The sequence below is a fragment of the Mobula birostris genome, chromosome 5 (assembly GCF_030028105.1).
Source record: "Mobula birostris isolate sMobBir1 chromosome 5, sMobBir1.hap1, whole genome shotgun sequence".
Lineage (NCBI taxonomy): Eukaryota > Metazoa > Chordata > Chondrichthyes > Myliobatiformes > Myliobatidae > Mobula > Mobula birostris.
The window spans coordinates 87,961,455-87,976,950 of record NC_092374.1 but is presented as its reverse complement, the minus strand read 5'-3'; the positions used below and the strand labels follow the sequence as shown (position 1 = coordinate 87,976,950).

At 44.5% G+C, this 15,496-nt stretch overlaps 1 protein-coding gene across 1 annotated transcript in view; it reads left to right on the top strand.

The window, feature by feature from the left end:
* The window catches only part of LOC140197290 (chloride channel protein ClC-Kb-like), a 130,245-nt gene that overhangs the window by 80,041 nt on the left and 34,708 nt on the right, over positions 1 to 15,496 (top strand). Inside the window, exons 16-18 of the mRNA XM_072257227.1 lie at positions 4,199 to 4,335; positions 7,533 to 7,566; positions 9,196 to 9,257. Of these exons, the coding sequence (XP_072113328.1) occupies positions 4,199 to 4,335; positions 7,533 to 7,566; positions 9,196 to 9,257 (233 nt within the window). The remainder of the gene's footprint in view (positions 1 to 4,198; positions 4,336 to 7,532; positions 7,567 to 9,195; positions 9,258 to 15,496) is intronic.

Sequence of the window (15,496 nt, the reverse complement as noted above, 5' to 3'; positions counted from 1 at the left end):
CACCGTTTTATATACTGTATACCCAATTAGTTAGCCACCACAGCCGTCTGGCAATGAATTTCACAGATTCACCACCCTCTGGCTAAAGAAATTCCTCCTCATCTCTGTTCTAAACGGGCATCCTTTATTTCCGAGACAGGGCCCACTGGTCCTGGACTCCCCCACGATAGGAAACATCCTCCCCATATCCACTCTATCTAGGCCTGTCAATATTCGGTAGGTTTCAATAAAATACACCCCTCCTCATTCTTCTAATGTGTGAGGAGTGGCGCCCGACACAGACTTCCAATCTGCGCCTTGTAAGGCATGAAAATGCCCGACACAGGCCTCTCATGGCCTGAGTCGACGTTCCCTTCCCCTCATTCTTCTAAACTCCAGCGAATACAGACCCAGAGCCATCAAGTACTCCTCATACATTAACCCTTCCATTTCCATGATTATTTTATAAGCCTCCTCTGGACCCTCTCCAACGCCAGCATTTCCTTACTTAAATATGGGGCCAAGAGCCATCGAATGCTCCTCATATGATAAGCTTTTCATTCCCGGAATCATTTTCATGAACCTCCTTTGCACCCTCTCCTATGTCATCACATTCTTTCTTGGATAAGGGGCCAAAAATTGCTCAAAATACCCCAAGTGAGTCTTCGCCAATGCCTATAAAGCCTCAGCATTACATCCTTGCTTTTATATTCTAGACCTCTGGAAATGAATGCTAACATTACATTTGCCTTTCTCACCACCAACTCAACCAACAAATTAATCTTCATCCTGCCTAAGGACTCCCAAGTTGCTTTGCAACTCGGATGTTCTTCCTAATCAATCTTGTGTGCTTTTGATGCCATTCTTTGCAACTATGTTGGAGGTATGGTTTCCTTATTGTCTGACTTTTGTGTAATTTTGACTTAAAGATCCCTGTGAAAACAGGACACATTTGGTATTCAGGGACAGACTGTGCTGAGTTTAACTGAGTACAGGAATGAAAGTGGGCAGAAAGGCCTCCTCCCTGTAACCCCGACCTGCTGGTTGCTCAGATGGCATCGGGTGGGGTGGGCAAAGAATAGCTGGAGGAGGGAGCGCAGTACTGAGTGATATCTGAATCAGGTTTATTATCACCAATATACGTCATGCAATTTGTTGTTTTCAACCATAGACCATAAAACACAGGAGCAGAATTAGGCCATTCGGCCCTTTGAGTCTGCTCCGGCATTAAATCTGCTCCTCCTTGGGTACAGCGGTACCCAGCAATTAGCACGATGCTATGGCAGCTCGGGGCGCTGGCGTTCAGAGTTCAATCCCAGGCTCCTCTGTAAGGCATGTCCGTCTGTCCTCCCCGTGACTGCGTGGGTTTCCTCCGGGTGCTCCCATTTCCTCCTAAAGACGTAACGGGTAGGTTAATTGGTCACTAGTCATTGTCCCACGATTACGCTGGGGTTAAATCGGGGTTGACGGAGTTGCTGGCGGTGCGGCACAAAGGGCCGGAAGGACCATTGTATCACTAAATAAATAAATAACGGCTGATTTACTATCCCTCACAAACCCACTCCCCTGCTTTCTCCCTGTGACCTTTGATGCCCTGACTAATCAAGAACCTGTCAATCTCCGCTTTAAATATGCCAAACAACTTGGCTTCACAGCCATCTGATTCATCACTGTCTGTCAAAAGAAATTCTTCCTCATCTCCGTTCTAAATGGACGACCCTCCATTCTGAGGCTGTGCCCTCTGGTCCTGTACTCCTCTACAATGGGAAACATCCACTCCACATTTTGTAATATCAGTACAGTGAACAACATAAGATATACCACAATTATAACAAGAAGCATACTGGACAAATAAAAAATAGATAGTTAGTGCAAAAATATTGTGGTAGTGCTTATGGATTCCACTCAGAGATCTGATGGCGGAGGGGAAAACATTGAGTGTGGGTTTTCAGGCTCCTGAAACTCTGCCTCGATGGTAGTGATGAGAAGGGTGCATGTCCTGAGTGGTACGTTACTGAACACTGAGGAAGGACGGACAGAGTTAGACCATGAGACCATAAGATACAGGAGCAGAAGTAGGCCATTCGGCCCATCAAGCCTGGTCTGCCATTCAATCATGGACAGATCCAGTTCTTCCAGTCATCCCAACTCCCCTACCTTCTCCCCATACCCTTTGATGCCCTGGCTAATCAAGAACCAATCTATCTCTGTCTTAAATGCATCCAATGACTTGGCCTCCACAGCCACTCATAGCAACAAATTCCACTGATTTACCACCCTCCGACTAAAGAAATTTCTCTGCATCTCTATTCTAAATGGCCGTCCTTCAATCCTGCAGTCGTGCCCCGTTGTCCTAGAATCCCTTACCATGGGAAATAACTTTGCTGAGATCCCTCCTCATTCTCCTGAACTCCAGGGAATACAGCCCAACAGCTGCCAGATGTTCTTCATATGGTAACCCTTTCATTCCTGGAATCATTCTCATGAATCTTCTCTGAACCCTCTCCAAAGTCAATATATCCTTTCTAAAATAAGAAGCCCGAAACTGCACACAACACTTCAAGTGTGGTCTCACAAGTGCCTTATAGAGCCTCAATATCACGTCCCTGTTCTTATATCCTATACCTCTAAAAATGAATGCCAACATTGCATTCACCTTCTTCACAACTGACTCAACCTGGAGGGTAAACTTTAGGGTATCTTGCACAAGGACTCCCAAGTCCCTTTGCATCTCTGCATTTTGAATTCTCTCCACATCTAAATAATAGTCTGCCCGTTTATTTCTTCCACCAAAGTGCATGACCATACACCTTCCAATGTTGTATTTCATTTGTCACTTCTTTGTCCATTCCCCTAAACTATCCAAGTCTCTCTGCAGGCTCTCTGTTTCCTCAACACTACCCGCTCCTCCATCTATCTTTGTATCATTGGCAAATTTAGCCACAAATCCATTAATACCATAGTCCAAATCATTGACATACATCGTAAAAAGCAGCAATCCCAACACCAACCCCAGTGGAATTCCACTGGTAACCAGCAGCCAGCCAGAATAGGATCCCTCTTACCTTGCTAAGCAGCCTCATGTGTGGCACCTTGTCAAAGGCCTTCAGAAAATCCAAGTACACCATATCCTTGAAATTTCCTCAAAGAATTGCAGTAGGTTGTCAGGCAGGAATTTCCTTTCAGGAAACCTTGCTGTATTTGACCTATCTTGTCATGTGCCTCCAGGTACTCTGTAGTCTCACCCCTAACAATTGATTTCAACAACTTCCCAACCACTGATGTCAGGCTAACAGGTCTATAGTTTCCTTTCTGCTGCCTCCACCCTTCTTAAATAGCGGAGTAACATTTATAATTTTCCAGTCATTCGGTACAATGCCAGAATCTATTGATTCTTGAAAGATCATTGTTAATGACTCTGCAATCTCTCCCACTACTTCTTTCAGAACCCAAAGGTGCATTCCATCAGGTCCAGAAGATTTATCCACCCTCAGACCATTAAGCTTCTTGAGCACCTTCTCAGTTGTAATTTTCACTGCACATACTTCACTTCCCTGACACTCTTGAATGTCCAGTATAATGCAGACATCTTCCACTGTGAAGACTGATGCAAAATATGCATTCAATTCCTCTGTCATCTCTGCATCTCTCATTACAATATCTCCAGCATCATTTTCTATTGGTCCTATATCTACCCTCGACTCTCTTTTACCCTTTATACACTTAAAAAAGCTTTTAGTATCTTCTTTAATATTAGTCGCCAATTCCTTTCATAATTTCACCTTCCTAATGGACTTCTTAGTTTCCTTCTGCAAGTTTTTAAAAGCTTCCCAATCCTCTATCTTCCCACTACCTTTGGCTTCCTTGTATGCCCTCTCTTTTGCTTTTACTTTGGCTCTGACTTCACTTGTCAGCCACAGTAATGTCCTCCTCCCATTCGGAAATTTCTTTGAAATGTTGGAGACCCTTTCCCTTTGACAGAGACTGGGGACCAGATTGAGGGAGAGGGAGGGGAGAAGTGGGAGTAAAGGGAAGTGGAGAGCGTGTAAGAACAGGAAAAGGAGGGAGCAGAAGAGGAACATCAGTAAGGCTGAGGGAGACTGAATGTGAGAAAGAATTTGTGTTGTTAACAAACCTCTTTACAAAACTCACTGGGAGAGTGATGAAGTGGAATGCCAGGAGGCCTGTGGTAAAGAATCTGCCCTGTTTGTTTTCTCAGAGTCCAAGGTTCTCCTGGGGTCTATTAAGCGCAAGAACCTGGCCAGACTCCTCGCCACGCAACTAAGCCCAGAGAGGAGGCTACGGTTCCAGCAGCAGCGAGGGCAGCAGCCCAGCGAGACACCTGTAGAGCATGAGGTGAGGCGAGGGGGAAGGCGGCTGGGAGAAGGGGAGCTATAGTGTAAGAACCCCGCCCAACACTGAATTTGGCAACGAACTTGCTCCTTGCCCCCTGAAAGTCTATCCAATCCACATGGTGAGATTCTCCAGACTCTACAATACCATTGCACTTCCACTCAGTGTGTGATCTCGTTACCTCTAAGTCTGAAGGTGGTGAATTCAGGTCCCACTCTAGACACTCAAGCACAAGATCAAAGTTGGCACACCCTGTGAAGGCAGACAGTAAGATTTTAGTCAGATGAACAGGGAGAAAGTTGGGGATATTCAGTTTGTCACCAAATCCTCTATCAAACTATCCTGACTGGTTGACCATAAGACCTAGGAGCAGAATTAGGCTAAACTGGCCCATCGAGTCTGCTCCATCATTCAGTCATGACTGACCCTTCTTTCTTCTCCTCCTCAACCCCATTACCCAGCCTTCTCTCCATAATTTTTGATGCCATGTCCAATCAAGAACCTATCAATCTCTGCCTGAAATACACCCAACAACTTGGCCTCCACAGCTGCTTGTGGTGACAAATTCCACAAGCTCACCACCCTCTGGCTAAAGAGGTCTCTCTGCATCCCTGTTTCGAATGGACACCCCTCTATCCTGAAGCTGTGCCCCTTGTCCTGGACTCTCCCACCATGGGAAACATCCTTTTCACATCTACTCTGTCTAGGCCTTTCAATATTCCAAAGGTTTCAATGAGATCTAAATTCCAGCAAGTACAGACCCAGAGCCATCAAACGTTCCTCGTATGATAACCCTTTCATTCCTAGAATCATTCTTGTGAACCTCCTCTGGACCCTCTCCAATGTCAGCACATCTCTCCTAAGATGAGGAGCCCAAAACTGTTCACAATACTCAAGGTGAGGCCTCACCAGTGCCTCATAAACCCTCAGAATCATGATCTGGTATGACAATGCTGACCAAGTTTCCCTAGGCTATGACTACGTAGCACCAGTGATCAGAAGAACAGGGGTTAATTCTCACCAGCATCTGTAAGGAGTTTGTTACGTTCCCCTTGTGACTGTATGGGTTTCCTCCGGCGCTCTGGTCTTGTCCCACACTCCCAAGACGTACAGGTTAGGATTAGTGTGTGGGTATGCTATGTTGGCGCCAGAGGCATTGTAACGCTTGCATGCTACCCCCAGCAAATCATCAGGTTGCATTGGTCACTGACGCACTTCTCAATACATTTTGATGTTTCGACTTGCGTGTGACAAATAAAGCTAATCTTTAGTCACAATTGCTGGCATTTTGTACATATCCATCAACCCTTTCCGCTCCTTGTATTTGGCCAAATACCTTTTAAATGTGGTTAGTGTTCCTGCCTCAACCACTGCCTCTGCCAGCTCGTTCCATATACTGACCACACTCTGTAAACTCGAGAGACTGCTGGGATCAGCAGAAACTCAAACCACCCCTGTCTGGCACCAACAATCATTCTGCTCTCAAAGTCACTTAGTTCACATTTGTTCTCCATTCTGAAGAACAACTGAATCTCTTGACCATGTCTACATCTTTTTACGCGTTAAGTTGCTGCCGAATGATTAGATATTTGCATGAACAAGCAGGTGTACCTAATAAAGTGGCCACTAAGCATATAACAAGCATTCCAAAGCACTCCACATGGCATCAGAACCAATCCATGGCTGTGTACCTTCCTTTTTGCCTTCATCTTTGAATGTCTTTGGATAACAAAATTCTAACATCTTCAGACTTAAAATTGACAATTAACCTTGCATGAGATTTTAAATTTCTGCAGCCTTCTCTATGTGATAGTGATCCTGATCTCCATAAGATTATTATAAAAATATACTCAGTGTCTCTACTTTCTCAGAAGATTAATGAGGGTTGCAGAGTCACCAAACACTAACAAATTCTTACTCAACTACACCCACCACTGCAAATTCCTAATACATGTAAATGTATATGGAGAATAAAGTTAATCCTTGATCCTCGATCCTTAAAATTGTATAGCCATGCTGTTGAAACTATCCTGACTGGTTGTATCATGGTCTGGATTTTGCTTGGACCTCCGTTGGTCAGGGTGAACTGTAGATGTTGTATCTTAGCTATCTAGTGAAACCCCATTTCTTCCTGGGCATCTCAGCTAGTTAGCCCCCACTGGCAGTCTCTCAACTCAGTGACAGAAGCCCACTTTTCTCCATCCTCTAGGGTATGCACTTCTAGGGTATACACACTGTGGTCCCACCAAATCAGTGAGATTGGGATGTCTCGTCCAGCCAAGCCCCGGTTTGTGTGAATGCTGTGTGATTTGCTGCCCTGTTACAGCTCGTCGCAAGCAATGACAGATCGCACACGGCATACAATAAAAAGTAAATTTATAACTATTAACTTAACTAAGGGGTTAGTAGAGAAAAAAAAACACAAAAAGGACCCATTATAATTAAACAGTCAAATGTGCACAGGCTGGAGCTCAAATCTTCCAAAAGTCATATTCACTGCTCCCCAGTAGGCTCCCACACCTTGGCTCCATCAAATCACGGTCCCCTCCGGATCGAATCCTATAACCGGTTCTCTCCACTGTGTTCTGTCTTCATCTTCCACCAAACAAAGACCAAAACTCCCACCAGTGTCGGGCACAAGAAAAATGCACTCCCCCAGCCTTCTCTCCTGGTTGGATGGCCCACATTCCTAAGCACCCCTTATCTCTAACAATAACCCAAACACTGTTAGCAGTGTAATCTTTAACGGGGCGTTACACTAGATATATAAGACAGGGCACTATAATAAAGAGAGCAAATGGTTGCCCATGTAGTAAGCTCCCCCTCTCCAAGTAAAGGAACGGCAGAGACCAATACAGTTTGGCACCAGCAGCATCGCAGGAGTTGCCAGTCAGCGTAAACTCAACGTCTTACAAAATATAACAGAGATCAGAGGAGAATGGCCAGACTGGTTCACGCTGACAGGAAGGTGACAGTAACTCAAATAACCATGCGATACAACAGTGGTGTGCAGAAAAGCATCTGTGAACGTACAACACTTTGAACCTTGAAGTGGATGGACTACAGCAGCAGAAGACATCCCCTGTCCCTAATAAAGTGGCCACTGAGTGTATATTGAAATGTTTGCAGACTTCATTTGGAAAGCTGCACTGCTTAAAGAAATACACTGACTGATATTTCTTGTTAATCTTTTATTTCAGATTGTTCCCAGTTCAAAATCAAACACTGGTGACGGTGAGTGCAATGTCTCTGTTTGTGTGTGTATTGACACATGCGTACAGTTGTGACTGGACGTTAGCAGTCATGTGACTGTGTGTGGACTTGTGTGTAGCTGCAGAATTTTCATAAGTTTATATTCTAGATCTTGCATACTGATGCCTGTGGGTCTAAGTTTATTTATTTGTCTGTATCGGCATGTGTGTATATATGCACACGTATGAATTCTGCACACCTGTTTGCACCAAGAGTATTAGTTTTGCTGTTTGTTTTTACTTATGTGTGTATGTACTATGTAAAATATTCAGATATATTTACATAAATGAATATCAATTTCTCCTTCCAATGAACAAACTTTCCTCCCCACTTCCTCAATTCCCCACTCTGACCTTTTACATCTTCTCACCTGCCTATTACTTCCCCCAGGGTCCCCTCCTCCTTCCCTTCCTCTTATGGTCCACTCTCCTCTCCTATCAATTCCATTCTTCTCCAGCTCTTCACCTTTCCCACCCACCTGGCTTCACTGATCACCTCTAGATTGCCTCCTTCCCCTCCCCGCAGTTTTTTATTCTGGCATCTTTTCCCTTCCTTCTCAGGCCTGAAGGAGCTTCTCGGCCCGAAACATCGACTGTTTACTCTTTTCCATAGATGCTGCCTGGCCGGCTGAGTTCCTCCAGCACTTTGTCTGTGTTGCTTTGGGTTTCCAGCCTGTGCGGGTTTTCTCATGTTTATATTTACATGCAGTATATATAACTCAAGCATGATCTGTGAACATGTGCGCACATTCTTTTTAGAATGTGCATTTAGCATATAGAACATAGAAGAGTACAGCACAGGGACAGGCCATTCGGCCCACAATATTGTACCGAACCAGCTAAAAAGCAAATCAAAAACACCCAAGCACTGATCCCTCCTACCTACACCACGTCCATATCCCTCCATCTTCCTCACATCCATGTGCCTACCCAAACGTCTCTTAAAAGCCTCTAAAGTAATTGCCCTCTACCACCATACCAGGCAGCACGTTCCAGGCATCCACCACTCTCTGAGTGAAAAACTCACCACTCACATCCTCCTTGAGTCTACCCCCTCTCACCTTCAATGCCTGCACTCTGGTGTTAGACATTTCTACCCTGGGAAACAGATACTCTCTGCCCACTTTATTGATGCCTCTCATAACCTTATAAACCTCTGTCAGATCTCCCCTCAGCCTCCACAGCTCTAGAGATAAACCTTTTCAGCTTCTCCTGACAGCACATACCCTCTAAACCAGGCAGCATCCTGGTAAACCTCTTCTGCACCCTCTCCAAAGTCTCAACATCCTTCCTGTAGCGGGGTAACCAGAACTGTATGCAATACTCCAGATGTGGCCGAACCAGAGTTAGTGGCATGTTTGTGTTGGGGTGTGTCTTTCTCTGTGTGCTTGTTTGTGGTGCATGCATGTGCATGTCTGCATTGTATGCGTGCATGTGATTGGAGTAGTTTTGTGTATGCAGCGCACGTGTTTCTTTGTGTGGTGTGCATGTATGTGCACATGCATGGTGAGCAGCTGTGTCTGTGCATGGGTGTTCAGTATGCCTAACATTTTTCCAGGGCAGAATGCCCAAGGATAAAGTGATGGTAAATTCTATTCATCTGTCATTTCAGATGCCTGCCCATCCATTAGGGAAGATAATGTCTACATCGAAAATGAGGATAAAAAATCTCAGGTACTTTGTGTTCACGGCTCTGTCATTTTCCAATATTCAATGATTTAAAGAGATTAATTTCATTTGCCACATGTACATCAAAGCATCAAAAGATACAGTGAAATGCACTGTCTTGTTTCAATGACCAACACAGTTCAAATATGAGGTTGGGGCAGCCCACATGTGTTGCCATGCTTCACAGCCTCAGAACAGAGGAACGTCCATTTGGAACGGAGAGGAGAAACTTCTTTAGCCAGACGTTGATGAATCTTTGGAATTTGTTGCCACAGGTGGCTGTGGAGGCCAAGACACCGGGTATATTTAAGGTTGATATATTCTTGATTGGTCATGGCATGAAGGGATACAGGGAGAAGGCAAGAGATTGGGGCTGAGGGGGAAATGGATCAGTCATGATGAAATGGCAGAGCAGACTCGATGGGCCGAATGGCCTAATTTTCTGTTATTTTATTGATATACAGTGCAGAATAGTCACTTCTGGCCCTTCGAGCTGCACCACCCAGCAATCACCCAATTTAACCCTAGCCTAATCACGGGGCAATTTACAATAACCAATTAATCTCCCAACCAGTACGTCTTTAGTTTGTGGGAGGAAACCAGAGCAACCCAGAGGAAATCCATGCAGTCACGGAGAGAATGTACAAATTCCTTGAAGTTAGTAGCAGGAATTGAACCCGGGTCGCCAGTACTGTAAAACGTTGTGCTAACCACTACACTATCATGTTGTCCTTATTCTGCTCCTAAATCTTATGCTCTTTTGCTTCCAGTGCCAATATAGCATCCCCTCAGGATCTAGGCATTGCTGATGAGGGCAGTATTTATCCCCCCATCTCTAAATGGCCATTGACAAGATGGTGCATTAATCCTCAGACACAAATTTAAACCTCAACAAACCCAACGTTATTGTCAGCTGCACAAATACATTTACGCGCAGGTACAATGAAAAATATAGTTGCAGCATCACAGGCACAGAGCGTCATACAAGGCACATTCACAGGAAAGACATAAATTAAATATAAATTTCCACAAAATATACAGTCCTATGCAAAAGTCTTAGGCACACACACACACACAAACATGCACACATATATATATCCAGGGTGCCTAAGACTTTTGCAGAATACCGTATATTATGCCTTTCCAGTTACCAAATAACACTTATTACTACTGAGCTAATACAAAGCTAAGTGTTCTTATTTCTGTTTCCCAATCACATTCCTATTTTAACCAATATACAGTACTATGCAAAAGTCTTAGGCAGCCTAGCTATATGTATTCATAGTGCTGTACCATTAGAACGAAAAGCAAGTCCATTGTAGTGCAAAGTGGTCATAGTGTTGCCAAACTGTGGTGATTAGGGTTGTGCCAGCTGGTTCAAGAACTGAAAGTAGCTATTTCTGAACCTGGTGGTGTGGGACTTCAAGCTTCTGTACCTCCTGCTGATGGAGGCTGTGAGAAGACAATGACGTGGCCTGTATGGTGAAGATCTTTAATGATGGACGTTACCTTCTAGAGGCAGCGCCATTCTGTAGATACGACTGATGTAGGCCTCTGCGATCCTTCTGGTGAAATAGGTTTCCAAGATGTAGACAACGCAGTTTATTTCATATAAACGCGAGGACTTGCATTGTGGTTAATAAAACCTGTGTAGTAGATGGCAAGGCCCTGGGGAGTGCTGAAGAACAGAGAGGCCTAGTGGTGCAAGTACATTCTGACAGTGGTGGCTCAGGGGATGGTATGGTGAAGAAGGCATTTGGCACATTCGCCTTCATCAGCCTGGTATGGAAACGCCAATCCCCTTGAATGAGAAGTCCTACAAAAGATAATGGATTTGGCCCAGAACATCATGGATAAACCCCTCCCAATAGGGTTGCCTACTGTCCCGTATTAGCCAGGACATCCCGTAGATTGGGCTAAATTGGTTTGCCCCATACGGGAACGCCCTTGTCCCATATTTCCCCTGCTAAGGTAGAGCGTTCCTTTGAAACTGTTCGTAAGCCGAAATGGTGTAACGTGAAGAAGCAATTACCATTAATTTATATGGGAAAAGCTTTTGAGCGTTCCCAGACCCAAAAAATAACCTACCAAATCATACCAAATAACACATAAAACCTAAAATAACACTAACATATAGTAAAAGCAGGAATGATATGATAAATACACAGCTATATAAAGTAGAAATAATGTATGTACAGTGTAGTTTCACTTAATAGAATTGGGAAGATTAAGCCAAAACCGATTTGTAGAAAAAAAATTGGCACGTACACACATGCACACGTCGTGTGTGCACATGTCACGCATGCTCACACAGGCGCCTGCACAAGGCTTCATGGTCATGGTAGTCTTTCTCAGGGTAAACACAAGTTTCCTGTATTTGACTGCTACTTTTGTCCCTTATTTGGGAGTGAGAAAGTTGGCAACCCTACCTCCCAACCATTCAGCACATGAAACACTGTCATAGGAAAGGACCATCCGTCATCAGAGACCCCCAGCACCCAGGCCATGCTCCCTTCCCACTGCTGCCATCAGGTAGAAGGTACAAGTGCCTCAGGACTCGCACCAGCAGATTCAAGAACAATTATAACCCCTCAACCATCAGGCTCTTGCCCCATCATTGAAATATTCATGCCCATTGATCTCACTTTAAGGACTAGAAGTTCCTCAAATTGCCTTTCATTGATGAGCTATTTGATTTGTGGACCAACAAAAAGGCCTTCCTTAATCTTGGCATCTGTTATTCTGACTTGAATTATGAATTGAAATAACAAATAAGCAATTTTTTTAAAAAGCTGCATGATAGAGTGATCTAGCGCTCTGCCATCTCCGTGAAAGTTCCCGATGGGAAGCACAAGCGTGAGCTGCCTCAAGGAGAAGAAGCTCGTTGACTCCACCTCTCACAATTAAAGTGTCGAGGAAGATTTGAACATCAAGGCGAATGCAGAGAGCGAGCAGCCAAGTAGTCGCTCTCCTCAGAAGGCCGCTGTGTTCCTAAGACCATAAGACCAAAAGATATAGGAGCAGAAATAGACCATTCAGCCCATCAAGTCTGCTCCACCATTCAATCCAGTTCTTCCAGTCATCCCCACTCCCCGCCTTCTCCCCATACCCTTTGATGCCCTGGCTAATCAAGAACCTATCTATCTCTGCCTTAAATGCACCCAATGATTTGGCCTCCACAACCGCTCGTGATGACAAATTCCACAGATTTACCACCCTCTGACTAAAGTAACTTCTCCACATCTCTGTTCTAAATGGACAACTTTCAATCCTGCAGTCGTGCCCTCTTGTCCTAGACTCTCCTACCATGGGAAATAACTTTGCCATATCTAATCTGTTCAGCCCTTTTAACGTTCGGAATGTTTCTATGAGATCCCCGCCCCCATTCTCCTGAACTCCAGGGAATACAGTCCAAGAGCTGCCAGACGTTCCTCATACGGTAACCCTTTCATTCCTGGAATCGTTCTCATGAATCTTCTCTGAACCTTCTCCAATGTCAGTATATCCTTTCTAAATTAAGGAGCCCAAAACTGCACACAATACTCCAAGTGTGGTCTCATGAATGCCTTACAGAGCCTCAACATTGCATCCCTGCTCTTATATTCTACACCTCTAGAAAGGAATGCCAACATTGCATTCACCTTCTTCACCACCGACTTAACCAGGAGGTTAACCTTTAGAGGATCCTGCGCAAGGACTCCCAAATCCCTTTGTATCTCTGCATTTTGAAATCTCTCCCCATCTAAATAATAATCTGTCTGTTTATTTCTTCCACCAAAGTGCATGACCATACACTTGCAACATTGTATTTCATTTGCCACTTCTTTGCCCATTCCCCTAAATTATCTAAGTCTCTCTGCAGGCTCTCTGTTTCCTCAACACTACTCACTCCTCCACCTATCTTTGTATCATCAGCAAATTTAGCCACAACTCCATTAATCCCATTGTCCAAATCATAATATACATCGTAAAAAGCAGCGGTCCCAACACTGACCCCTGTGGAACTCCACTGGTAACCGGCAGCCAGCCAGAATAGGATCCCTTTATTCCCACTCTCTGCTTTCTGCCAATCAACCAATTCTCCACCCATGCTAGTAACTTTGCAGTAATTCCATGGGCTCTTATCTTGCTAAGCAGCCTCCTGTGCAACACCTTGTCAAAGTCCTTCTGAAAATCCAAGTACACTACTGTATCTCCTTTGTCTACCCTGCCTGTAATTTCCTCAAATAAATGCAGTAGGCTAGTCAGGCAGGATCTTCCTTTCGGGAAACCACGCTGGTTTTGGCCTATGTTGCCATGTGCCTCCAGGTACTCCATAATCTCATCCCTAACTATCGATTCCAACAACTTTCCAACCACTGATGTTAGGCTAACAGGTCTATAGTTTCCTTTCTGCTGCCTCTCACCCTTCTTAAATAGCGGAGTAACTTTTTCAATTTTCCAGTCATCCGGTACAGTGCCAGAATCTATCGTTTCTTGAAAGATCATCGTTAATGCCTCTGCAATCTCTCCCGCTACTTCCTTCAGAACCCGAGGGTGCATTCCATCAGGTCCAGGAGATTTATCCACCCTCTTGGTGCTGTTTTCCATCTGGGCGATATGTTAGCTTTTTTGTGCAAGGGAAGGGGCTGGGGGTTTGGGGTTTGCGAATTTTGGTTTCTTTTGATTGCGTGGGGAGGTGGGGTTGATGTCTTTCTTTCAACGATTTCCACGGTTTTCTTTGTTTTGAGGCTATCTGGAGAAGATGAATCTCAGAGACGTATACCGCATATATACTTTGATAATAAGTGAACCTATGAAGCTTTTTGTGTACTTTTACAATCACTGAATATCCAGTGTTCACTCACAAACAGCAGAAGAAAAAATATACGCAGAACATCGTCAATGCCAGCTGGGCCAGCCGTTTACTATCCAAACACCAATGTGTGCATCAGATCAGTGAAGATTTCCAAATGTACTTATCGTCTAATGTCACACGTTTTTGCAACCACCTAGCTGATGTCAAGCTGGTGTGACATGTTTCCTGTGGAAATATCTCACAGCTCTCAGGTTGTGAAAACATCATTCACTGCTTCGTAAGGGAGTCATAATCATAAAGAAGTACAGCACAGAAACAGGCCCTTCAGCCCATCTAGTCCATGCAGAACCATTTGAACTGCCTCGCTCCATCGACCTGCACTGGGACCATACCCCTACATCCATGTACCTATCCAGACTTCTCTTAAACATTGATATCGAGCTTGCATGGCCAACAAGGAAAGAGCTGACCTGCAGGAAAGACAGGCATGTGCACAGAAGGCTAGCAACTTTGTGTGCAGCACTCGCAAGAGGGCATCATACAAGCTATGAATGAACCAAATACGCAATGTCCCAAGAGTCTGCTGAGAGAGGGGGGTGGATGAGAGACTCAACAGGATGGACATAACATTAACAGCCAGGACTAGAAACAAGACTCAAGGAAACAACATTGACTGGGGTCTTTGTAAAGTGCCCTTATGGCAAAATCTGCATAAACATCAAGGCCTCAAGATACAGCAAAGCAGGTCCAGCTGTGGAACGAAAGCAAATTAAGTGCACGGACTCAGCACCTGGTGAGACAATGGAGAACTCCAGCCAGGAAACACCCCACTGAGCTAAAGATCTCTCCGCACCTGAACCGGCCCAGTGCCAAAGAAGAGACCAGGTGAGTGCCCCCTCAGACACCCTAATCCATTCATCAAGGAAAGAGAGGATCTGATGGCCTAGATCATCAGACAATGTATCTTGGAAGCAGTTCGATAGGACCCGGATTGCATTTTGGAAGCTACATTGGCAGGACCCATCTACAGGAAAATCAGCTCCCTCACAGCCATCGTGTTCAACTTCGCTAAAGAGCGATTTAGCCCAATGGAGAAGAAAGGGGATCTTAACCCTTCACGGCAACCAAACAGGAGGGAAAGGGAGACAAGGGTGTGTTTTCTCCCCTGATTTGTTTAATGTGTACAGTGAAACAATATTACAAAAAATAAGAGACGTCTTGGGAATCAAAGTTGGCGGTGAAAACATCAACAACTTTAGATATGTGGGTGACACTGTATTAATTGCAAGTATGGAGGAAGAACTACAAAACTTAATTGATGTTGTTGTTGAAGAAAGTGCAAAAATGGGTCTATCTATCAATTGCAAAAAGATAGAATGTATAGTGATATCCAAAAAGAAGGAGAATCCTATCTGCAGGCTGAGGATAAACGGGGTGACCAAAACTG